Here is a 25,709-nt window from a genome sequence, read left to right as displayed (position 1 = left end):
GGGTATACGGGTCACACTGCCGGGTATCTGGGACACTGCCCATGGTATCGGGACACCTGCCCGGGTATCGGGCACACTGCCCGGGTATCGGGGGCACACTTCCCGGGTATCGAGGACACACTGCCCGGGTATGGACACATTGCCCGGGTATGGGACACACTGCCCGGGTATCGGGGTCACACTGCCCGGGTATGGACACATTGCCCGAATATGGGACACACTGCCTGGGTATCGGGGACACACTGCCCGGGTATCGGGACACTGCCCGGGTATCGGGGACACACTACCCGGGTATCGGGGGCACACTGCCCGGGTATCGGGGGCACACTGCCCGGGTATCGGGGACACACTGCCCGGGTATGGGCACACTGCCCGGGTATCGGGGGCACACTGCCCAGGTATGGGGCACACTGCCCGGGTATCGGGGGCACACTGACCGGGTATCGGGGACACACTGCCCGGGTATGGGGCACACTGCCCGGGTATCGGGCACACTGCCCGGGTATCGAGCACACTGCCCAGTATCGACACACTGCCCGGGTATGGGGCACACTGCCCGGGTATCGGCAGACTGCCCGGGTATCGGGCACACTGCCCGGGTATCGGGGACACACTGCCCGGGTATGGGGCACATTGCCCGGGTATGGGGCACATTGCCCGGGTATCGGGGGCACAATGCCCGGGTATCGGGGACACACTGCCCGGGTATCGGGGGCACACTGCCTGGGTATCGGGCACACTGCCCGGGTATCGGCACACTGCCCGGGTATGGGGCACGCTGCCCGGGTATCGGGGACACACTGCCCGGGTATCGGGGACACACTGCCCAGGTATCGGGGCTCACTGCCCGGGTATCGGGGACACGCTGCCCGGGTATGGGGCACACTGCCTGGGTATCGGGGACACACAGCCCGGGTATGGGGCACACTGCCCGGGTATTGGGGACACACTGCCCGGGTATCGGGGACACACTGCCCAGGTATCGGGGGCACACTGCCCGGGTATTGGGGACACACTGCCCGGGTATGGGGCACACTGCCCGGGTATTGGAGACACACTGCCCGGGTGTCAGGGACACACTGCCCGGGTATCGGGCTACACACTGCCCGGGTATCGGGGACACACTGCCCGGGTATCGGGGGCACACTGCCCAGGTATCGGGGGCACACTGCTCGGGTATCGGGGACACACTGCCCGGGTATCGGGGGCACACTGCCCGGGTATGGGGCACAGCAGATGGTGTCTGCTGTGGACCTGTTGCAGCGTTGGCGAACTGTAGTGGATCAAGGCAATCTGGGGGGCTGGAGTTGATTCGTGCCATGACTAACCTTTCGAAGCACTTCATGATGATGGATGTCAGAGCCATTGGACGATAGTCATTAAGGCACGCTGCTTGACTTTTTTTTGGTACAGGGATGATGGTCGTCTTCTTGAAGCAGATAGGGACCTCAGATTGCTGTAAAGAGAGGTTGAAGATGTCTGCGAATACCCCCACCAGCTGATCTGCGCAAGATCTGAGTGCTCATCCGGGTACCCCATCCGGACCAGTGGCTTTCCGTGGGTTGACCTTCGAGAAGGCTGCTCTGATGTCTGCAGTGGTGTCTCAGATACAAGTTCATCCGTAGCTTCTGAGGTGAAGGGCTCGCTCTCGCTGACTTCTTGCCTAAAGCGGGCATAGAATGCGTTGAGCTCATCAGGGAGGGATGCGTTGGAGCCGCCGATTTTACATCTCTTCATCTTGTAGCCTGTTATGTCTTGCAGACCTTGCCATAGATGGCGGGGATCCGTGTGGCTAGCCTGGGACTCGAGCTTGGTCCGGTACTGTCTTTTGACATCTTTATTGGATTTCTTTAGTTCATATCTGGCTTTCTTGTAGAGATCAGGGTCGCCTGATTTGAATGCCTCAGACCTAGACTTCAGCAAACAGTGGATATCCCTGTTCATCCAGGGTTTCCGGTTGGGAAACACGCGGATTTGCTTCTTTGGCACACAGTCTTCTACACACTTACTAATGAAGTCAGTTACTGTAGTGGCGTTCAGGCTGGTCGCAGAGTTTTTAAATACTGACCAGTCCACTGACTAAGCAGTCCCGTAGGAGATCATCCGATTCCTCAGACCAACAATGCACAACTTTCTTTGACGGATTCTGCCGCTTCAGTTTTTGCTTATAAGCCGGGAGCAGGAGCACAGCCTTGTGGTCAGATTTGCCAAAGTGTGGGCGGGCGATAGAGCGAGAGGCATGTTTGATATTTGTGTAGCAGTGGTCCAGGATGTTTGGGCCTCTGGTGGAACAGGTGACATGTTGGTGGTAACTTGGTCGTACACTCTTGAGCTTGGCCTGATTGACGTCCCCAGCTACAATGAACAAGGCCTCGGGATGTTTCGTTTCAAGGCTATTTGTGTGGTGAATATTTCGTCCAGTGCGATTTTCACATTCGCATGGGGTGGGATGGAAACTGCCATCAGGATAACGGAGCTGAACTCCCGCGGAAGGTAGAAGGGGCGGCATTTTAGTGTCAGGTATTCTAGGTCCGGGTAGCAGCAACTCGCCAGTGTTGCTACACCTAGGCACCAGGAGGTGTTGATTAGGAGACAGACACCACCTCCCCTTGTCTTGCCTGAGGCTGCCGTAAGATTCATTCAGTTGATTGAGAAGCCCTCTGGTTGTAGGGCACAGTCCGGTGAAGCAGGAGTCAGCCATGTCTCTGTGAAACAGAGCACACAGCAGTCCCTTAGTTCTCTTTGAAAAGTGAGTCTGGCTTTAAGTTCATCTTCAATTTCCTTCAAAGCTTCATTAAAACTTGAGTTTTGCAGAACTTCCGGTACATTATTCATGTCTTCCGTTGTGAAGACAGAAGAAAAGTACGAATTTAGTTCCTCAGCCATTTCTCTGTTTTCTGTTATTGTATAAGACATTGGTGAGGCCACATCTGGAGCATTGTGTGCATGGAGGCAGTGCAGCAAAGGTTTACCAGGCTGATTCCTGGCATGGCGGGACTGTTATATTAGGACAGACTAAATCTCTGATTTCCTGTCTAATGCTATTCCCAGCATTACCACTGCAGTTTGGTGGTCTGTATACACCTACAAATGTTTCTTGCTCCTTGATAACTCAACCCAGACAGATTCCACATCATCTGATATTGTTCAAAGAACAAAGAAAAATTACATCACAGGAACAGGCCCTTCGGCCCCCCTCAATATTGTGTCAATATCTTCTTTTGTCAAGAATGCAGCTCCTGTCTGTCCTTCCTAAAAACGGAACAGCCTCAATGTTTAGTTCCCATCCTTGGTCACCTTGGAGCCACGTCTCCGTAATCCCAACTATATCATATCCCTTTACATCTATCTGGAGTGAGGTACATGATTTGATAAGAATTCCAGACAGAAGGAGGACTCACAGAGTATGTCAGGTTAATATGCTGAAAGATTTTTTTGTAGCAAAGGAAAGAAAGAGGTGTTAGTCGTAACTCAGCGATAAATCCAGACAATTCTGAATTTGACACTCCTCAAGTTAAATTGCACAATGGGGAAACATTCATAAATTGGGATAAATTATTGAGTTACCTTCTGGAGGAAAATCAAAATGACCTGAAAGTTATTGCAGTCACATCGAGATGAGTGGGAGGATAACTTGGGACATATAAAAGTAATTACACAGGATGTAGCTGTTGGAAATGATATTCACATTGAACAACATCCATGCAAGCTCAATCCACCATAAACGCAGATGGCTGATGTAGTAAACGAACAACAGAACTCCATGATAGAGTGACTGGAGAGCTGGAGGCTAGGAAGCAGCTGGAATGGGAACTTTATCCAGCAGGAGGCATCAGTGATGGTTACACGGAAGAGAAAGCTGGTCCGGAAAGGCAGATTTGGACGAAAGCTGAGATCCAGTATCAGAATGCGTAGGAACTCCAGCACACCAGCAATCATCTGCATACGATCGAAGAGGAGCAACAACAACCCCAACAAGGGAGGGAGTTACTCACAAGGCAGCAGGTTGTAATGAAAGGAACTGCAGGAACTCTGGAGTTCCATGGGCAGTGAAATTCATCATAATGGTGACACAGGAAGTGATGATGCTGGAATTTGGTCAGGAAGGACAGATGAAGGACGAAAGCTGTCTCAACATTTCACAGAGAGAATCGTCAATGGTGGAATATGGAATTCGGGGGATGAACAGCTGGTACAAATGCTGCCAGAATAGTCAGCAAATTTTCAACATGTAATGACTGGTGTTTGACACTGTGCAAATGCACCAGCTGTTACCAATTATTTTTAGCTATCCTCAACAGCAAAAGGAGAAGGATCCAAAACCATTGATAAATGTGACGAACTGATAATAAATGCTGCAACTACGATCAACAATCTGTCGTACGATCACATGAAAACTCTGCTGATAAATCACAGAATAGTACAGAGCAGAAGAGGCCCTTTGGCCCATCGCAGCCGCACCAATGCATGAAAGGCCCTGACCTGCCCACCTAATCCCACTTGCCAGCACTTGGCCCATAACCTTGAATGTGATGGCGTGCCAAGTACTCATCTAAGTACTTGGCACATCATACCCCTCTACCATCCTCCCAGGCAGTGCATTCCATCACCATCCCCTGGGTAAAGCCAGACAACTGCATGTAGCTGAGTTATTGATGCAGTTTTGTTGTGATTATAGAGACTGTCACCGAGGTCACTTTTAGGTCTGATACCAGAACTACTTGCACATAACTAATGCAAAAGTGTCAGAAAGAAAATGTGATTGCTGATTCCCGTCACGACTATGATATGGGAAAAGACTTTACATATTTATGTGATGTTTGTTTGAAAATGAAAAAGGATGTGTACCGTATAGAATGGAAACTGTATGTAATCTTAAGAAATGTTTAAAATTAAAAAGGGTTCAGAAAATGAAGCCAAATGTGTGTATTGATGGTCAATTTTCTCTCTAGGAAGGGAGGTGTTACTCAAGGGAGATATTAGGAAATTGGGTCCAGAAATTATATTGAAGATGTAGCAGGTAATTTAGGGGTTAAACTTATTGAGGGAAAATACTGCGAGAAAGGAGTCAGAGGGATACTCCCATATCTGGCCGAGTTACTTTGTCAGGTCAGACTTAGCCTCATTAGTGGGAATACACAGTATGCCCCAGATCCATTGTCCTTCGGACATTCCTGTCTGACCAGCTATTAGCCCATTACTTGATGGCCTCTTTGTCTGTCAATGAGAGGTTAGTTTCAAATCAATAGCATGGCTCTGTTTTGTATAAAAGGGAGTGGGAGAGTGTGGTGGCAGACAGCGGCGGGAGGTACGTGATGGTGAGCGGCAAGCTGCAAGGGGAGCGGGTGGTGCTGGTCAATGTATACGCCCCGAATTGGGATGATGCGGGTTTCATACGGCGCATGTTGGGCCGGATTCCAGATTTGGGGGTGGGGGGCCTGATAATGGGGGGGGATTTCAACACGGTGCTGGATCCGCCACTGGATCGATCCAGTTCCAGGACGGGTAGGAGGCCTGCGGCGGCTAAGGTGCTGAGGGGGTTTATGGACCAGGTGGGAGGGGTGGATCCTTGGAGGTTCGCGAGGCCGAGGGCCAGGGAATTTTCATACTTCTCCCACGTGCATAAGACCTACTCCCGGATCGACTTCTTTGTTTTGAGTAGGGCACTGATTGCGGGGGTAGTAGACGCTGAGTACTCGACAATAGGCATTTCGGACCATGCCCCGCTTTGGATGGATCTCGAGCTGGGGGAGGAGAGGGACCAGCGCCCGTTGTGGCGCTTGGAGGTGGGGCTGCTGGCGGACGAGGATGTGAGGGGGCGGGTTCGAGGATGCATCGAGAGGTACCTGGAGACCAACGATAATGGGGAGGTCCGAGTGGGAACGGTCTGGGAGGCACTGAAGGTGGTGGTTCGGGGGTAGTTGATTCCCATTCGGGCCCACAGGGAGAGAGGGGAGCAGAGAAAAGGGGAGAGATTGGTGGGGGAGATGGTGAGGGTGGACAGGAGGTACGCGGGGGCACCGGAGGAGGGATTGCTGGGGGAACGGCGCAGCCTTGGTGCTGAGTTCGACTTGTTGACCACCAGAAAGGCGGAGGCTCAATGGAGAAAGGCTCAGGGTGCGGTGTACGAGTATGGGGAGAAGGCAAGTAGGATGCTGGCACACCAGCTCCATAAGCGGGATGCGGCTAGGGAGATTGGTGGCGTTAAGGACCGGGGAGGAAATGTGGGGTAGAGGTGTAGACATTAATGGGGTCTTCAGGGACTTTTATGAGAGACTATATCGGTCCGAACCTCCGGCGGAGGAGGGGGGGATGGGGCGCTTTTTGGACCGGCTGAGATTCCCGAGGGTGGAGGAGGGACGGGTGGAGGATCTGGGGGTGCCAGTTGAGCTTGAGGAGCTGGTTAAAGGGATAGGGAACATGCAGTCGGGCAAGGCGCCAGGGCCCGATGGGTTCCCGGTTGAATTTTACAAGGCGTATGCAGACCTGCTGGGCCCCCTGTTGGTTAGGACCTTCAACGAGGCGAGGGATGGGGGGGCTTTGCCCCTGACGATGTCTCGGGCGCTGATCTCCTTGATCCTTAAGCGAGACAAGGATCCCCTGCAGTGTGGGTCATACAGGCCGATCTCACTCCTGAATGTGGTCGCAAAGATCTTAGCCACGAGGATAGAAGATTGTGTGCCGCAGGTTACCCACGAGGATCAAACGGGGTTTGTGAAGGGGAGGCAGCTGAACACTAATATACGGAGGCCCTTGAACGTTATTATGATGCCGGCGGTGGAAGGGGAGGCGGAGATAGTGGTGGCGTAGATGCGGAGAAGGCATTTGATAGGGTCGAGTGGGGGTACTTGTGGGAGGTGCTGGAAAGGTTTGGGTTTGGGGAGGGGTTTGTCAATTGGGTGGGGCTGTTGTATGAGGCCCCGATGGCGAGTGTGGCCACGAATAAGAGGAGGTCGGAGTATTTTCGACGATACCGAGGGACGAGGCAGGGGTGTCCCCTGTCCCCCCTACTTTTTGCGCTGGCAATTGAACCCCTGGCTATGGCGCTGAGGGAGTCGGGGGATTGGAGGGGGCTGGTCCGGCGTGGGGAGGAGCACCAAGTGTCGCTCTATGCGGATGACCTATTTTTGTATGTGGCAGACCCGGTGGGGGGAATGCCGGTGGTGATGGGGATTCTCCGGGAATTTGGGGATTTCTCAGGGTATAAGCTTAACTTTGGGAAAAGCGAGCTGTTTGTGGTACACCCGGGGGACCAGGAGGGGGGGATTGAGAGGCTCCCACTGAAAAGGGCGGAGAGGAGCTTCAGGTACTTGGGGGTTCAGGTGGCCAGGAGCTGGGGGGCCTTGCATAAGCTAAATCTCACAAGGCTGGTGGAGCAAATGGAGGAGGAGTTTAAGAGGTGGGACATGCTGCCCTGTCTTTGGCGGGTAGGGTGCAGTCCCGAGGTTTCTGTTCCTGTTCCAGTTCCTCCCCATCCTTATCCTGAAGGCCTTTTTCAGGCGGGTTAACAGGAGCATTACGGGGTTTGTGTGGGCACACGGGACTCCAAGGGTGAGACGGGTGTTCTTGGAGCGGGGCAGGGATGGGGGGGGGGGGGGGGGGGGGGGGCTGGCGTTGCCCAACCTTTGTGGATATTATTGTGCTGCCACTGCAGTGATGGTGCGTAAGTGGGTAATGGACGGGGAGGGGGCAGCATGGAAGAGGCTGGAGATGGCGTCCTGTGTGGGCTCGAGCCTGGAAGCGCTTGCAACGGCGCCGCTGCCGCTCTCTCCGACGAGGTATACCACAAGCCCGCTGGTGGCAGCTACCCTCAAGTTTTTGGGGGCAATGGAGGCGGAACAGTGGGGGGGAGGTGGGGGCCTCGATGGGGTCCCCGATACGGGGGAACCACCGGTTTGTTCCGGGGACAATTGATGGCGGGTTCCTGAGTTGGCACAGGGCAGGTGTCAGGAGGCTGGGGGACCTGTTCATAGACGGGAAGTTTGCGAGCCTGGGTGAGCTGGAAGGGAAGTTCAGGCTCCCCCCGGGGAACACCTTTAGGTACATGCAAGTAAGGGCGTTTGTCAGGCGGCAGGTGGCGGGGTTCCCCTTGCTGCCGCCGCGTGGGGTCCAGGACAGGGTGCTCTCGGGGGTATGGGTTGGAGAGGGGAGGATCTCGGAAGTGTACCAGGTGATGCAGGAGGTAGACGAGGCCTCGGTGGAGGAGCTGAAAGATAAATGGGAGGAGTAGCTGGGTGAGGAGATTGAGGAGGGGACGTGGGCGGATGCCCTAGAAAGGGTGAACTCCTCCTCTTCGTGTGCGAGGCTTAGCCTCATACAGTTTAAGGTACTGCATAGGGCTCATATGACCGGGACAAGGATGAGCCGGTTTTTTGGGCGCGAGGACAGGTGTATTAGGTGCTCAGGGAGCCCAGCAAACCATGTCCACATGTTCTGGGCATGCCCAGCGCTGGGGGAGTTTTGGAAGGGTGTAGCAAGGACGGTATCGAGGGTGGTAGGATCCAGGGTCAATCCACGCTGGGGACTCGCAATATTTGGGGTTGCAGTGCAGCCGGGAGTGCAGGAGGCGAAAGAGGCCGGTGTTCTGGCCTTTGCGTCCCTAGTAGCCCGGCGGAGGATTCTTCTCCAGTGGAAGGATGCGAGGCCCCCAAGCGTTGTCTCTTTGTTTTTGTTTTGGATTGAATATCTGTTATTTGCCAATAACGGGGGTTAATTTATTGTTTCTCTTTTGTATTTACGGGGGGGGGGGGGGGGTTCTGTTTTTTTTTTGTTCTTAGAATTTTCTGTTATTGCTTTGTTTTTTGTGAAAATGTGAACATTTGAATAAAAAGGGAGTGGGCAATTAGCCTAGTTAATGTTGATGGATCATGCCTGGAGACCCCAGCAGAGGACCTTTGTTTGAGGGGCTGGGAGGAGCTTAGAGAGAGAGCAAGAATGCTGTTCTAAACAGTTACAGAGGAGAATGCTTTGGAAATCGACTGAGAGATGTCATAAAAGTTGCCACAAGGCAGGCTTTGGAAAAGGGTTATGAAAGAATGTCCCTAACAGAAGACACTTGCTTCCTAAGTGCGATTATTGCCTTTGCCTTGCTGTGTGAGTGGAACGAGAGCTGTAGGTTTATTTAAAGTGCTGTTTAATAGGAACTAGTGTGTTAATGTTACAAAACTACAGGCAATCTGTTAGTGCAAGAGTTGAATTTTCAAAGTTTAAATACCGTTTTCTTTTGTTTTAATAAAGTTTGTTTATTAAATAACTAAATCGTATTTCTTAGCGATCTTTCTGCAATGTCTTAAAATTTTTTAAAGTTATGGCTCTGGTTCAGTCTCTTAACCATTGTTGAGAGCTGACCAGACGTCTGTAACATGGGCAGGGGTGAGTTGTGCCGATGGGTGCCAGGGTGTGGGGCACAGACATGGGGCGGAATTCTCCGCAACGGCCAACGCCATCGTGAAACCTGGAGTGTTTCACGACGGCGTCAGAGGCCGCTCCTCGCCCCCTATTCCCCCCCCCGGGGGGGCTAGGAGCAGCGTTTCGTGAAACTCGGCCGCCGGGCCTTGACACTTGCGTCAAGGCGGCGCGCCGAGAATGACGCGGTCGGTGGCGCCTAAGTGACGTCAGCCGCGCATGCGCAGGTTGGCCGGCTCCAACCCGTGCATGCGTGGTTGCCGTCTTCCCCTCCACTGCCCCGCAAGACGTGGCGATCCCCTCTCCGCCCCCCCCACAGGCCCCAAACTTACCTGTCGCGCGATGTTCATGCCGGCAGTGACCAGGTATGGTTGCCGCCGGCGTGAACGCGTCGGGGTCATCAGGCTGCTCGGCCCATACAAGCTGGAGAATCGGCGGTCGCCGGGAAAAACGGCGAACGCCGATTCTCCGAGCGGGGGTGGGAGAATCACGGGGGGTGCCAGAGCGGCCCTCCCGCGATTCTCCCACCCGGCGTGGGGAGCGGAAAATCGCGCCCGTGGTATTGTGCTCTGGGGGTGTGGGGTGGGGGGGGGGGGGGGTGAGGTGCCAGCTGCTGACTCATTGAGGGGGGAGGTCTGGAATGGCAGGTGGGACGGGTGCCAGGGGCTGATGCAGCTCACCCATGCCAATCTGTGGAGGTGGTTGAGCCTCTTGCGGCAATGGATTGGATTGGATTGGATTGGATTGGATTAGATTTGTTTATTGTCACGTGTACCGAGGTACAGTGAAAAGTATTTTTCTGCGAGAAGCTCAACAGATTATTCAGTACATGGAAGAAAAGGGAATTAAACAAAATTCAAGAAAATACATGAGAATACATAATAAGGCAACACAAGATATACAATGTAACTACATAAGCATTGGCATCGGGTGAAGCATACAGGGTGTAGTGTTAATGAGGTCAGTCCATAAGAGGGTCATTCAGGAGTTTGGTGACAGTGGGGAAGAAGCTGTTCTTGTGGCACACCTGAGCTGCCACTGCCTCCCAGCCAGCACTGGCTGACCCGTGGTTGACCCTCCAACCCCCTCCAGGCAACAGGGTGTCTGTCTGGACTCCACCGTGTCCAACAGTCTGGCCAGGATGGCATCACTGGACTAGAGGGCTGGTCTGTGCAGTGGAATGGTTACATGTTGTCGGGAGGGAGCAGTTAATGTGCTGTTCTCACTGGTTAGCGGGGAGCTGACCGGGATCTGCCGGGGTTAATCCAGGCGAATCAGCTGGTGGTGTAGCCATGCTGGCCACGCAAAATGGACACTGAGCCAAACTAAAATGGAAGGCTGCTGGGAAACAGACAGTTCAGCCAGAACAGCAGTCTGCAAAGAGCAGTTTGCATTCTGCAGCAGCAGAAACCAGTTTGGGCTCAGGTGAAGAGACCTTAGCTAGGTGCAAATGGCAAAACGCTTTGCATGCTAATGAGGCCATCAGACTTGAACACCCACACAATAGATACATTTGGTTCTGAATGGACACATTCCAATCAAGACCCAGACATCGAGGCACCAGAAACCTCCGAACAAAAGGACATAAGAAACGCCCCCTCCATCACGGAGACCCCCTCGCATTGGGGAATTAATCCAGTATCGATAAGAAATTGATCCAATAGGTAGAGCCCGCCCGAGAAGAGGGAAGGACAACGGAACCCCTATAAAAGATAGGGACCTCGTGTTGTCCGGTCTGTTAAACCTGTGCTCCGGCCCCGACTGACACCTGGTATCCTGACTCCAGCCGTTGAGCACCAGCCGCCGAAACCGTAAGTTCAACGCTCGCTACGCGATCCAAGCCCACTAGACTCCCAAGTGCCAGAACGCTTGCTGAAGGCTGCAGACAAAACCAGGACGAAGGCCTCGTTCTCTGACCTTGCCTGTTCCTGTTAGATAAGTATTCTGTTTGCTTATGTTTAGTTGTAGCTTAGTCTCTTAGTGTGTGTGCATGAGTATTTATTATTAACTGTATAATAAATATTGATCGTTTGAACTTGACTAATCGGTGTATCGTCTTTATTACTTTGAATTTGACCTTGGAATACTTGTGACGTTGCCTATACGGCAGCTGGCGACTCCAGAGCTTAAATAATTACATAGAACAGAGCCTAGCAGTGTTAAGCACACGTCGAACTCGGAGGCGTGTTAATACACTCCAATAAACGCGTTTTACGCCCATAGTAAAACGTGCAACATTTAGTGGCGACATCCGCCGGGACCCTGTTGTAAGTGGAAACACCACAGTGTTCAGGACCCTGAAATTTGAATTAGAACTCCAAATTGCAGAGAAAGAAAGAGATCACAAGTATTCAAGGTGTTCAAAATAATAAGCGAAATTCGGAAGTGTGTTTAGTGCATGCGTACTAACAGGGCTGTAAGGTAAAACTGAAAGCTTTTTGTTGCGACAAACTTTCGGTAGTTTTGTAATCGGAAAATAGCGTAAGCCGTACCCTTTTCACGAAACACCACCCCAACAACCCCCTGTTCCAAATTATAAAAAGAGAGTCAGAGGAAATGGCCATGCAGGCAATGGAACGTCTGATGGACCCAGAAAGGTTTGTGGTCGCAGCGACCAGCAGCAGTAGCAGAGTAGGCCAGTGTCCCACGTGGGAGCTGGAACTCCGCAAATATTTACAAGGAAAGGGATGGCCCCTTTGGAAAGAGTTTTGTGCAAATGAGGAGACAGGTCCCGGAAGTATAGGTCATACTTGGTGGGAGAACCTCTCTCAGATACACAAAAAGAGTTTAAGTAAAGCACGCAAGCCGATGGCGATTGTGTCCTGCTTGGCACAGTTGCGAGGCGCAGAGGAGGTCATCAGGACGCTCCGGGCAGATTTAGAGGAAAGGAACCGAATGAGTAAGGTCGATGTCAGGGACATCGAGAAAGAAAACCTGGATCTTAAAGGGAAGTTGGCAGAGAAGGGTAGAGAGGTGGATGATGCCAAGAGGGCTCACCAGTCTTGTCTAGCTCATCTGAACAGTTCCCAGACCCAGTATGAGAAAGCCTATCAGGACGTGCAACGTGCCGTTCTGATAAGACAGGAATCGGAAAAGCAGGTGGAGGCATTGCAGAGGCAATGCTCCGATCTCAAAGCAGCTTTGAGAGCACTCCACGCTGCAACGACCGAACAAAGACAAAGCACAGTTGACCACGCGAAATGCAGAAAACAGATTGCGGAACTGCAATCTCTGCTTTCGGTGCAGAATGGCTTCCAAAGCACCTTTGGAGCTCAGTTAGAGGGGGAAAACGCCCCAGATTGGCAGGAATTAAGCGAGACAGCGCAGCGTTATGTTCAGGGAACATGTGCGCCCGCAGCTCAGCAGAAACGACAGGCACCCCAACCCCCCACAGCTCAGATCATAACCGCACCCATGAATCCCGTAACCACACAGAGGAAAGCCGAATCAGAAGGCGCCCCAGACATAACTTACACCACCCCTTTAACAGTAACCCAGCTAAGGGACGCTTGTGAAAAGATCACTCCGTTCCTCCCCACTGCAGACCCCCACCAGTTTTTCGCTAAAGTAAAACAGCAGGCTACCATGTACGGCCTGGATGAGAGAGAGCAGGTTAAGCTCACCGTGCTGAGCTTAGACCAGAGTGTAGTGGCAGCCCTCCCCGACCCACAGAACGTGGCAGGAGGCAGCCTAGAGGAGATGCACACTGCCATTTTAGATGCCATCGGGTACAATAGAGGTGACCCCGTAGAAGGATTGAATAAGTGCAGGCAGAAGAGATCCGAACACCCCACAGCATTCGCCGGAAGGCTGTGGATTCACTTCAGCGCAGTTTTCGGACAGCTAGATAGAGCGCATTTAACCCGCGAAAACATGGTTAAGTGGACGCGCACAATTATCTCACACGCAACAGAAGCAGGACAGAGCGCTTGCAATAATTACGACCCCTCAGAAGAGGCCCATAACGAGAAATGGGTCCTCAAAAGATTGTCCCGCGCTTGGGAGCAATCGCTTCAGGCAAAAGCAAAGGTTAGATCCCCAGAAGAGGCTCAGGCTGCTGCAGATATCCAAGCAGTCAGAGAGCACCAGAAGCCCGCATGGGTAAATGAAGGCAAGAGCAGCCCTCAACAGAAAGGACAGGAATGCTATAACTGTGGACAGTTAGGGCATTGGGCAAAAGAGTGTAATGCACCCCAGCGATCTCAGAGAGGCCAGCAGACAGGCACTCTGAACCGCAACAAAGCAAAACCCATCCACAATGTAGCAGTACAGTCAGGACCCACCAATGTGGACGAGACGAACTGACGGTGTTCGGGCTCCCCCACTTGGGTCTGTGACACACTATGGGACTCATCAGGGAGGCCCGTAGTCACGGCAAAAGTCAAAGGGAAGCCCATAGAGTTATTGTGGGACACAGGAGGATCCCGCACCACCATTAACTCCACAACCACGGCACACTCAGACACGTGGCCGACCACCTCCACCATCACACTTAGCGGGTTCACCGGACACTCGCAGCAAGGACATATCACAGCACCCGTAGCGATCCAGCTAGGGAACATTAGCACAAGGCACCCCGTAGTTTTAGTAAATCTTCCCCGGACAGCAGAGCACATCCTGGGGATAGATTTTATGAACGCCCACAGCTTGTCGTTCGACCCAGTGAACCAGTGTGTCTGGCGAATGGCTAGATCAGACAGAGCCCCAGCCACCCTCACAGTAGGAGACTACGCTAATCGGATTAGCGCAGTGGGAGAGTACTCATTCGACCTGACTACACTCCACACCGACCGACAAATTAAGGCCCTACTAAACAAACACAGGACAGCATTTGCAAGTCACCGTCATGACTGTGGCAGAATGACTGGACAAGTTCATGTTACCGGACAGGACCCCCGACCGCAAAAGCAGTATAGATTTCCCCTCGAGGCAGAGGTGGAAATAGAAAAGGTTATAGGCAGCTTGTTGGACCAAGGTGTACTGAGAACGGTAGCCTCCACCAACAATGCCCCTATTTGGCCAGTGAGGAAGCCCGATGGATCATGGCGTCTGACCATCGATTATCGGGAACTCAACAAAGTAACCCCCGCAGTAGCCCCAACGGTAGCTACTAGTCCCGAGACCATGCTCAAGCAGGGTCTCAACGCCAAGTACTTCACGGTATTGGACATCAGTAATGGATTCTGGTCAATACCATTGGCAAAAGCGTGCCAATACAAATTCGCATTCACTTTTAAAACACAGCAGTACACGTGGACATGCCTCCCACAAGGATTCCACAATTCACCCTCCATTTTCCACCGACAGCTGGCAAGTGGATTAGAAAAATTTTCCCGACCCGAATGTCTGGTACAGTATGTAGACGACCTACTACTGCAGACAGACACAAAGGCAGAGCACATTTCGCTTCTGGCCGAACTCCTGGAACTCTTAACTGAAATTGGCTGTAAAGTTAACCCGAAAAAGGCCCAAATATTGGAAAGTAAAGTGATGTATTTGGGATCAGTCATCACGCACGGCAAACGCGAGATCGAATTCAAAAGAATTGATTCGATTGTCAAATTGCCCCTTCCCCAGAATGTTTCAGCCCTCCGGTCGTTTTTAGGACTGGTTGGCTATTGTCGGAACCACATCGACGGATTCGCGACAAAAGCCGCCCCACTTTCAGACCTCCTTAAGAAAGGAGCCCCCTGGGAATGGCTTCCGCAGCATACAGGCGCTGTGGAAGAGTTAAAACGAGCCCTTAGTGCAGCACCCGCGCTGCTAGTCCCCGACCAACTTTCACCGTACGCAATAGAGGTAGCGAGCACCGATCTGACCCTCTCGGCCGTGTTGCTTCAAGAACGGCACGAGCAGCTAAGACCAGTGGCTTATGCCTCCCGACTGTTAGACCCAGTAGAACAAGGATTTTCAGCCTGTGAGAGGCACCTCCTTGCTGTCTTCTGGGCAGTGCAGTATTTCTCATACATCACCGGACTCAACCCCATCACCATTCTAACCGAACACACACCCACACAGCTACTACTAGACGGTCGACTGAAGGACGGTTCAGTTAGCCAGATTAGGGCAGCTAGGTGGACCCTACTTTTACAAGGACGGGACATTACAGTGAAACGGACACGCACACACACATACTTAGCAGACAACCTCCAATACCCCGGACAGCCCCATGACTGTGAAATTGTAGCTCCCCTGCACAACACAGGACCCTTTTTAGCCAAAACACCCCCCAGGAAGATAGGGAACCCGAAACAAAGCCCCCAGCCCACAGACACGTGTGGACCCTTGAGGATTTATGTAGACGGTTCCTCCACAGTTTTAAATGGTGAGCGTATCACAGGATGCGGCATCTATGTAGAGGACGCGCAGGGGCGCGCTCTCGAAGAAATCGCTCTTAAGTTACCAGGTCACTTAGGCGCGCAGGCAGCAGAGCTAGCAGCCATAGCGTACATAGTGGACCACCCCGATTCTTTCCCCAGCCCAGCAGACATATATTCAGACAGCTTATATGTCTGTAACAGTTTAACCGATTTTCTGCCCCTGTGGAGGACACGAGGTTTTGTCTCCGCAGACGGAAAACCCCTTCCATCAGCCCCTCTACTCCAGCATATTTTAGCGAAAGCGAAGGACAGGACCTTCGGCATAATAAAAGTAAGAAGTCACCATAGGTCATCACCCCCTGGGAATGTAAAAGCCGACGCGTTGGCTAAGGCAGGTTCCAGGAGAGGACACTTATGGACCCCCCCAGCTAGCGCACCAGCTAGCGCCCCTGTGAGCGCAGTCCAAGTCTCACAGACTGATATTAAAGATCTCGTGGCAGCACAAAAACAGGACGGAGACCTCAGGGAGGTTTTCAAGGGAAACTTTGTGCCTGCTTACGAGCACTTTAAACACGCACTGACCACACATGAGGGTGTGATCATTAAGGACCAACTTTATGTGGTCCCACAGCAGGACAGGAATCAGATGATTGCCTTGTTCCATGACGGACACGGGCATCAGGGAAGTGATGCAACAACGAGGCACCTCAGGCAACTCTGTTGGTGGCCTAATCTCAGGAATGATGTAACGCACTACATAGAGAATTGCCTGATTTGTGCTCAGAATAACCCGGAGCGGTATTCTAAGAAGGCACAACTTCGGCATACTCGCCCAGTTAACGGCCCTTGGACAAACCTCCAGATCGACTTTATAGGTCCATTGCCCCCTTGTCGGAATGGCTATAAATACGTTCTGGTGGTGATAGATACCTTTACCAAGTGGGTAGAGGCATTTCCCTCACGAACAAATACAGCAAAGACAGCTGCAAAGATCCTGACCCACCACATCTTCACGAGATGGGGTTTACCCCGAAGTATCGATTCGGACCAGGGATCTCACTTTACAGGACGGGTCATGAGGAACGTCCTGACAATATTCGGAATCAAACAGAACTTCCACATTGCGTATCATCCACAGTCCAGCGGGATTGTGGAGCGCATGAATCGGACCCTAAAAACTACCCTTAGGAAAATGGTTCAAGAGAACAATTCCACATGGGATTCAGTGCTCCCCTTTGCACTTATGTTCATAAGGAACACTGTCTCCACATCCACAGGATACACACCACACACACTCATGACCGGACGCCCTATGAAAGGTACAGAATTCCTTTTAGGACTGGACATGACAAGCCCCGAAGTGACGGCCCTCACACATGAAAAGGCAGTTAAAGAACTAGTTGAGACTGTGAGGTCTGCACAGCTCGCAGCCGCAGTCCAGCTAGGGAAACGCCGACAGCAACGGACTGCCTGTTTCAATAAGACCGTCCACACCACAGAATTCCAGGTTGGGCAACAGGTAATGTTATCTGTTTATAACCCCAGCAGTTTTTTGGCTCCAAAATATTCCGGTCCCTACTCAATTTCGGACAAAATTAGCCCCTCCGTTTACAGGATAAAGTATCCTAATGGGAAGACCGCGTGGTTCCATATAAACCAGTTAAAGGCATATGGAACACAGGCCAACCATGCTCACCATGTCCTGCTGGATGCAGCAGAACACTTCACCCCGCCCACCAGAGACACTTTTCCACCATCCCCCTCACAGACCAGTTCATCAACGGACTCGCCCACGACTCCGCCCACAGACCACCACAGACCACGCCCCGACACGCCCACAAGCTGCCACAGCAGAGACAGTAGGACAGACACTGACTCTGAAGACAGCGACACCACACAGCCATACAGCCCACACTGCACCAACTACGACCCCGACTCCAGTGACCCCATGGAAGTCACTTACCTCAAAAACCCCGAACCACCACCCGACCCCGACTACCCCGACAACACACTCGACGCTACCCAATGGCACAGGGACAATTCCTACAGACTTGTCCGCAATGATGAGAGTGACCCCCGGTCACACAACTCCAAAATAGCATGCCTGATCCACACAAGGGTGTGGGATCCGGGAGAGCAGGACGACACGGTGTCTGACTCCCGACACGGCAACCCCTTTGTGACCCTGTTCACAGAGGCAGAATCAAAGTGAGGTGTCCAGATGATGTAAGATAGGAATCGTTTGAGGGAAACGATGTCCTTTCTGATGGAACCTGCACGTATGTTTGTCTTCGTTTTATGTTTGTTTGTTTTCAGGAATGTAAATGTTTCAGTTGGAGGATGGACATCTTCTTTTCAGCTGAAAAGATTGTGACCACCTCACATGCACGTTAGTTTGTCCGCAGATACTTCTGAGAACTTCGGTTTGATTGGAGATCTTTTCCAAAGTTGTAAGGCCACACGCCAAATAGCTTGTCCGCAGATATTTCTGAGAACTTCAGTTGTATCCTCTGGTGAACCGACACGGTTCACGACTTGTTCCCTGTTTTCAGAACGGAGCATCTTGGCTCCCTTGGTTTTTTTAGGTGCCCCTCTATTCGGCGAAATAGAGGCTGCAAGTCATGGTTAACACATTCGTACCCGTTTTCTCCAGGTTACTCAGGCAGTGGACAAACGGCACTGAGGACCCGCCCTGTCTGAGAACCAACCCTTGGTCAGCCAAGCTCGGGTATGGCACAGCACGCCCTACCCGGGGATCCCATCCAACTCGTACCCGTAGCGGCCCATACGCAACTCATTCGGACGTTTCTTTCCAAATTTTGTTTTCATTTTACGTTAGGTAGCCCTTCGGCCGCCATCCCACATGCTATTTACATCCGGAAACATTCGGATGGTAAATCAGCAAAGCCTGCGAGACGGCTCGCAGAAGGAAGGATTGTTAGGTGTATGCTGGTCTTTAAATTCGCTTTTTGAAAAAAAAAAAATGAGGGGAGTCACAGGGTGTGACTTAGCCAGTCATTTTTAAGGGTCAATTGGGTTTTGAAAGACAGATGCACTAACAAGTAAAGGTCTTAAACTGTGTATTGACAGATACTGTGCTTGATCCCAAAGGTTTCAAAGGACGAGACAGAGGTCGAAGCCAGGATTGTCAATACCGGAGGAAGAAGGAAGAGAAGGAAGAAGAACAACAAAAGATGATGGAAGCCCACTTATTACTGTTTAATGTCATATGTATATGTGTGGAAACAAGACACGTTTCCCCCACAACCCCCACCGTAAATGTTAGTACAGCAAACCCCCAGTGCTCAGCTCTGATCAGCGAGGTTCAGACCTGGCGTACTAAATTCATGACGTGGTACTCCATGTCCTACATAATCGAATCACTGTTGGTGATTGCGATCCTCATCATCCTAGTGCAGACCCTCAGGTTGAGGAAATGGAAGAGGAGAGCCTCTCGTTCCAGCACCTCACCCATCTATAGAGTGCAATCCCCCATCTTCGGATTCCACCAAACCCCTCAACCCCTCACTGATTACAACACTCTGTAAATAAAATTCAGCCATGTATTATATTGTTCCATACTCGACTGCCGAGTTGGGAAGTGTTATGTTGTGGTGTGAATGGTTAAGATTTTAGAGTGATTAAATGTTTAAGTTAAGGTTAAGGTTAATAGTGATAGGTAGAGGTTCCCAATTGTAGTAATGCATGTCCCTTTGACATAGGGCCAAGTAGAAATGTTAGTTAAATTTTTTTCTCTTCTTCCCATAGTTTAGAAACAGAGTAGAACAGGAACTGGCAAGAGGTCAGAACACAAGGAGGCAAAGCACATAGGTGATCCTTCACAATAGTATGATTGTGAGGATCACAAGGAGGGAATGTAGCCATGCTGGCCACGCAAAATGGACACTGAGCCAAACTAAAATGGAAGGCTGCTGGGAAACAGACAGTTCAGCCAGAACAGCAGTCTGCAAAGAGCAGTTTGCATTCTGCAGCAGCAGAAACCAGTTTGGGCTCAGGTGAAGAGACCTTAGCTAGGTGCAAATGGCAAAACGCTTTGCATGCTAATGAGGCCATCAGACTTGAACACCCACACAATAGATACATTTGGTTCTGAATGGACACATTCCAATCAAGACCCAGACATCGAGGCACCAGAAACCTCCGAACAAAAGGACATAAGAAACGCCCCCTCCATCACGGAGACCCCCTCGCATTGGGGAATTAATCCAGTATCGATAAGAAATTGATCCAATAGGTAGAGCCCGCCCGAGAAGAGGGAAGGACAACGGAACCCCTATAAAAGATAGGGACCTCGTGTTGTCCGGTCTGTTAAACCTGTGCTCCGGCCCCGACTGACACCTGGTATCCTGACTCCAGCCGTTGAGCACCAGCCGCCGAAACCGTAAGTTCAACGCTCGCTACGCGATCCAAGCCCACTAGACTCCCAAGTGCCAGAACGCTTGCTGAAGGCTGCAGACAAAACCAGGACGAAGGCCTCGTTCTCTGACCTTGCCTGTTCCTGTTAGATAAGTATTCTGTTTGCTTATGTTTAGTTGTAGCTTAGTCTCTTAGTGTGTGTGCATGAGTATTTATTATTAACTGTATAATAAATATTGATCGTTTGAACTTGACTAATCGGTGTATCGTCTTTATTACTTTGAATTTGACCTTGGAATACTTGTGACGTTGCCTATACGGCAGCTGGCGACTCCAGAGCTTAAATAATTACATAGAACAGAGCCTAGCAGTGTTAAGCACACGTCGAACTCGGAGGCGTGTTAATACACTCCAATAAACGCGTTTTACGCCCATAGTAAAACGTGCAACAGTGGGGCAGCCAGTTTCACCATGGAGCCCATCATCGGCCCTAATTGATGCTGGTTACAGTCTCACCAGGTCAGGAAGCACCCGGTAAATCACGCTCACTACCGTACTTACTGCTTTTCCTGTCAGATCGCACCTTTTGTTCTCCCGGCGGAGCTGAATCCCTTCTGTTCCGCACTGGCCCTGGAATCGGTGCTCAGAAGCAATTCAGTGCCCCCTTGCCATGAACATTTATGCATGGCGGGGGTCACAAGGGATTCCGTCGTGAATCCCGCTATTGGGCTGCCATTTTGATCAGGCTGCCTCCACTGACCCTCTCACCTGAGACCCTCACCAGAGACCCCCAACAAATCACCCATCAGACCCCCATCAAAGACTTCTACCAGACACCCTCATCAGACTCCCCCAACCAGAGATCCCCACCACAGACCCTCCACCAGAGACCCCCATAACAGTAACTCCCCCCATTATATCGAAACCATCCCCATATCAGAGAACCCCCCTCCGCCTTGCATAACAGAGATCCACCCCCCCCCCCCCCACCCCCGACCATCAGTCACCCCTGCTTGGAAATTAAAGTGCACTCCAGGTAGAAACGGTGAAAAAAAACTTTTCCTTCACTCACCTGTGCCCTTTACCTGCTTCCTCAGACAGAAGTCTTGAAACCACATCACTAGGCTTTAAACCGACTCAGACCCTGTGATTTGCAAGGCTTCTATTCTGTGAAACTAACCGCAATGTTCATAAACATCTAGCTATGATTGACTATTCATGACCATATCAAAAGCAGGTCAGTGCTTTCTGTTGAGAAAAAGAGGAAATGAAAGCACTTAACTCACAGATGTTTGTAAAAATTTGAGGGTTCCCTATTGTGAGGGGTCTCTGTTGGGGTCTGATGTGAATCTCTGGTGGGGTGGTCCGGTGGGGATCAGATAGGGACTCTAGTGAGGGTCTCTTGGGGGGGGTCTCTGATGCTGTGCTGTGGTGGGGGTCTGTTGTGAAAGTCTCTAGTCGGAGTCTCGGGTGGGGGGGATCTGTTGGGGGGGTTTGATGGGGTTTCTGGTGGGGGTCCCTGATAGGGGTCTCTCATGGTGGTCTGATGGGGATCTCTGGTGGGGTTCTGGTTGGGGGGCTGTGTAGTCAGGATTTGCATTGCGGGGGGAACAGAGACCCTCTGATGGACTTGGGGAGCACATACCTTAAACACTTACCCCGTGGCCCACCGCGAGTTCCACTGTGTCAGGGCCATGTTGACAAATACTTGCACCAACCCATGTCCACGTGAATTCTGGCCCAGGGGGCCACAGAATCGTGGCAAATCCAGTGCCCAGCTCATTAATAGGGATGCAAATTGGTTATTTTGGCCGCGAGCCTTGATACCGTCTTCAGCCGGTTCCGCAGCATCAGGAAAGGGAGCTGATCTTGTTTTTTGCCCCTACTGCGGATTCTCCGCTGCATCAGGACCTCTGTGACTGACAATGCCATCAGGAGAATCCAGCTCCTAATCTTCAAATTCAGCCTTTCTGAAGCTGCCCTCAGCTGAGCTGGTTTTTACATTGACTAATGTGAAGAGTGGAGGCATCTCTCACTCTATGAATATTCATTCAAAACTTCAGATTTGATGTTGGCGAATTTTTCCTTAATTTGAAAAAATATTTGGTGGTAGCTTTGGTTCTTTAAGTTAATTTTAATGGTGAGTCAAACTATAATTTTATTTTGGTCTCAGTAAGAAATTGCTGCTTCAGGCATTTTAAATCTCATTCCAGATTTGATGTCTCAATGTTTTGTTTAATTAAACGTTTCATTTAAAATGGGAGGAAATAGCTACAAATAAATTTCCACATTCACATTGAATTTACTTCTGAACTTTGATGAACCATCTTTCTAACTCTCTCCAGTAATGATCTTCTGCCTCTTGCACCTAGCTCTCCTCTGCACTCTTGTTTGATGCTGTCTATGTCGTCATCACCGCTGTCCATGAACTTAACCGCAGCCAGGAAATTGCTGTCAAATCCTTGTCCTGTGCCTCTGCACAGATTTGGCAACATGGAACCAGCCTTATGAACTATCTAAGAATGGTGAGTTATTAACAACTTTAGAAATCAAACTGCTGGGAACTCTGTGTGGATTCTGTTGTTGGCATTGTTCTGTATTGTATGGAACCATGGAATTTATTCAGTATTGCGTGTCTTTATGTGGAATCAATATGATTGAATTCTCTGGGCTGAATTGTCCACCGGCGGGATGTTCCATTTTGCCGGCAGCCCAGGGGTTTCCTGACGGCATGGGGCTGCCCCACAATGGGAAACCCCATTAACCAGCCAGCGAAACGGAGAATCCCGATGGCGTGCTGAACCAGAAATCTGGCACGGCAGGATGGAGAAACCCGGTGTGATTGCTCTGTGCCCATTTGGAATCTGCACAGTCTCATTGCCCAGGGTTTCTGTGGAATGTAAAATGTGTTGCTGTCTCTTCTTAGTTTCATGAGTGGTTTTTGTTAATTAATAACAATAAGAAGACATTTTACCTTTCTAGTCAGTAATTATAACTTCTAGCAACTGTTCTGTTTGCAGGTAGATTTGCAGATCTCTTTCGAAACTGTGAGCCAATTAAATCAGTGGGGAGTTTCCTTGCCTTTGAGTCACAGCGTTCCAGGTTCCGATCCCATTCCAGAGATTTGAGCCCAAAATCTAGGCTGACTCTTTAAGTTCAGTATGGAGGAAACATGGTGCTTCAGAGTTGCCATTTTCTGGATGATAAGATAAAGCATGTCTGCCCCATCAGCTGGATGTGCGAGAACCCATGGCACTATGGGAAGAAGACCAGGGGAGTTAGCCCGACTATCATTGAAATATATAAGAATCTGACAGGGCTGGACATACCCCAGAGATGTTGTTTCCTCTGGCTGGGGGGTCTAGAATAAGGGGTCACAGTCTCAGGATATTGGGTGGGCCATTTGGGACAGAGGTGAGGAGAAACCTCTTCACTCAGACGATGGTGAACCTGTGGAAATCTCTACCACAGATGCTGCGTCGGCCAAATCACTGAGTGTATTGATGAAGGAAATTGATAGATTGATAAATAGGCCCTAAAGGTGTCGATGGTATTGGGAGACTGATGGAGTATGAAATTGAGAGACAGGATTATATTGAATGGCAGAGCAAGGGCGAATGGTCGAAATATCTACCTCTGCTCCTCTGTCTGATGCTTCTATTTGTTCTGACAAATATTCATCCCTCATCCACCTTCACTAAAGCAGAGTATCCGGTCATTATCAGCATTGTTATTTGAATTGACTGTCACATTTCCGATAAAGAGATTCCAGAAAATATATATTGCTCCTGATCAGTGTGTTCCATCCTCTCTCTCTCTCTCTTTCTCAAGACTCTAGTACACGACTCCTGATATACCATTACCTGGAGTAGTGAGGACAGTTTTCGTCTCCTATGTAAGGAAACATATATTTGCCGTTGAGGAAGTTCACCAGAAGAATCCCTGGGTTGGGGAATTGTCTTCTGAGGAGAGATTGAGGAAATTGGGCCTTTATCCTCAGAGTTTTGAACAATGAGAAGTGATCTCATAGAAAGCTACAGTATTACGGCCCGGGGTAAAGAGAATCCCAAAGTGTATCATGGAGTTCACCTGACCCACAACTTTTAATAGATTTTGGTTATTGGGAGCACAAGGGCTCACTCTACAGGTGTGATGCAACAGAGAGCTAAAGTACTTTTAAAATAAAACATTGTTTATTCTATGAATCCAGTTAACATTTTGTAAACACACAATAAACATCTTAGCAACTATCAGCTCAAATACTCCCCCCAAAGAATACAGTACTCTATAAATAACCCTTAATCTTTCCGAGCAACATCCATAAGACAAATACCCTCTTTAACAAATAGGCTGCGCTCCGAAAGCTCGTGTTTGAAACAAACCTGTTGGACTTTAACCAGGTGTTGTAAGACTTCTTACTGTGCTCACCCCAGTCCAACGCCGGCATCTCCACATCATGGCTCTTTAACAAAGACAGAGGTTGAAATTCTCTACTGAGAGCAGTTACCACTTTTAAATTAGTAAGTGATCTGAAGACATTCTTTTCATGCAGAGAGATCAAAATTACACCTTGTTTGGCTAGATGCAGCTCCAACTCTGAAAACTAAACTAAACACACCCTGTACCTGCCAGCTCAAAAACGAAAGTAAAAGCAAACAGACAGCCCAGCTCCACCTACACTCTGACATCACTGCAGCTATTTGATAAACACCCATTTCTTGAAGGTACACCCACTATAGCTGTTTGATAAACATCAATTTCTTAAAGGTACTCTCACATGACAACAGTATTTTTACAGGGCGGGACAGGTTGAATATGGATAGGATTTGACCCAAAGCTGGTGAGTCTAGAACCAGGGGACACAGTCTGAGAATAACGAGCAGGACTGAGATGGTGAATCAAACTATAATTTGTTTTCTTGGCAGATTTTATTTAGATCTCAGTAAGAAATTACTACTTAAGGCATTTAAAATTTCTCCAGTCAGAGGACGGTGAACCTGTGCAACTCGCTACCTCAACAGGATGGCGGAAACTTAACAATTGAGCATTGTTCAAGCAAGGAATGATAGATTTCTGGATAATGATGGAATCAAGAGATATGGGGTTGGTGTGGGGAAATGGCATTGAGGGAGATGACCAGCTATGATTTAACTGAAAGTAGGAGCAGGCAATAGGCTGCATACAATGAACAAAGAAAATGACAGCACAGGAACAGGCCCTTCGGCCCTCCCAGCCTGCGCCAATGCCAGATCCTTTATCTAAACCTGTCGCCTATTTTCCAAGGTCTACTTCCCTCTGTTCTCCACCCGTTCATATATCTGTCTAGATGCATCTTAAATGATGCTATCGTGCCCGCCTCTACCCTCTGCGTAAAAAACTTTCCACGCACATCTCCCTTAAACTTTCCCCCTCTCACCTTGAAATCGTGACCCCTTGTAATTGACACCCCCACTCTTGGAAAAAGCTTGTTGCTATCCACCCTGTCCATACCTCTCATAATTTTGTAGACCTCAATAGGTCCCCCCTCAACCTTCGTCTTTCCAACGAAAACAATCCTAATCTACTCAACCTTTCTTCATAGCTAGCACCCTCCATACCAGGCAACAT

At 50.3% G+C, this 25,709-nt stretch overlaps 1 protein-coding gene across 1 annotated transcript in view; it reads left to right on the top strand.

Annotated features, from left to right (window-relative positions):
• The window catches only part of grik4 (glutamate receptor, ionotropic, kainate 4), a 229,077-nt gene that overhangs the window by 91,031 nt on the left and 112,337 nt on the right, over positions 1-25,709 (top strand). The window contains exon 10 of the mRNA XM_038778816.1: positions 22,475-22,627. Coding sequence (XP_038634744.1) covers positions 22,475-22,627 — 153 coding nt within the window. The remainder of the gene's footprint in view (positions 1-22,474; positions 22,628-25,709) is intronic.

The sequence above is a fragment of the Scyliorhinus canicula genome, chromosome 19, assembly GCF_902713615.1.
Source record: "Scyliorhinus canicula chromosome 19, sScyCan1.1, whole genome shotgun sequence".
Taxonomy (NCBI): domain Eukaryota; kingdom Metazoa; phylum Chordata; class Chondrichthyes; order Carcharhiniformes; family Scyliorhinidae; genus Scyliorhinus; species Scyliorhinus canicula.
This window is presented reverse-complemented; position numbering and strand designations above follow the sequence as displayed.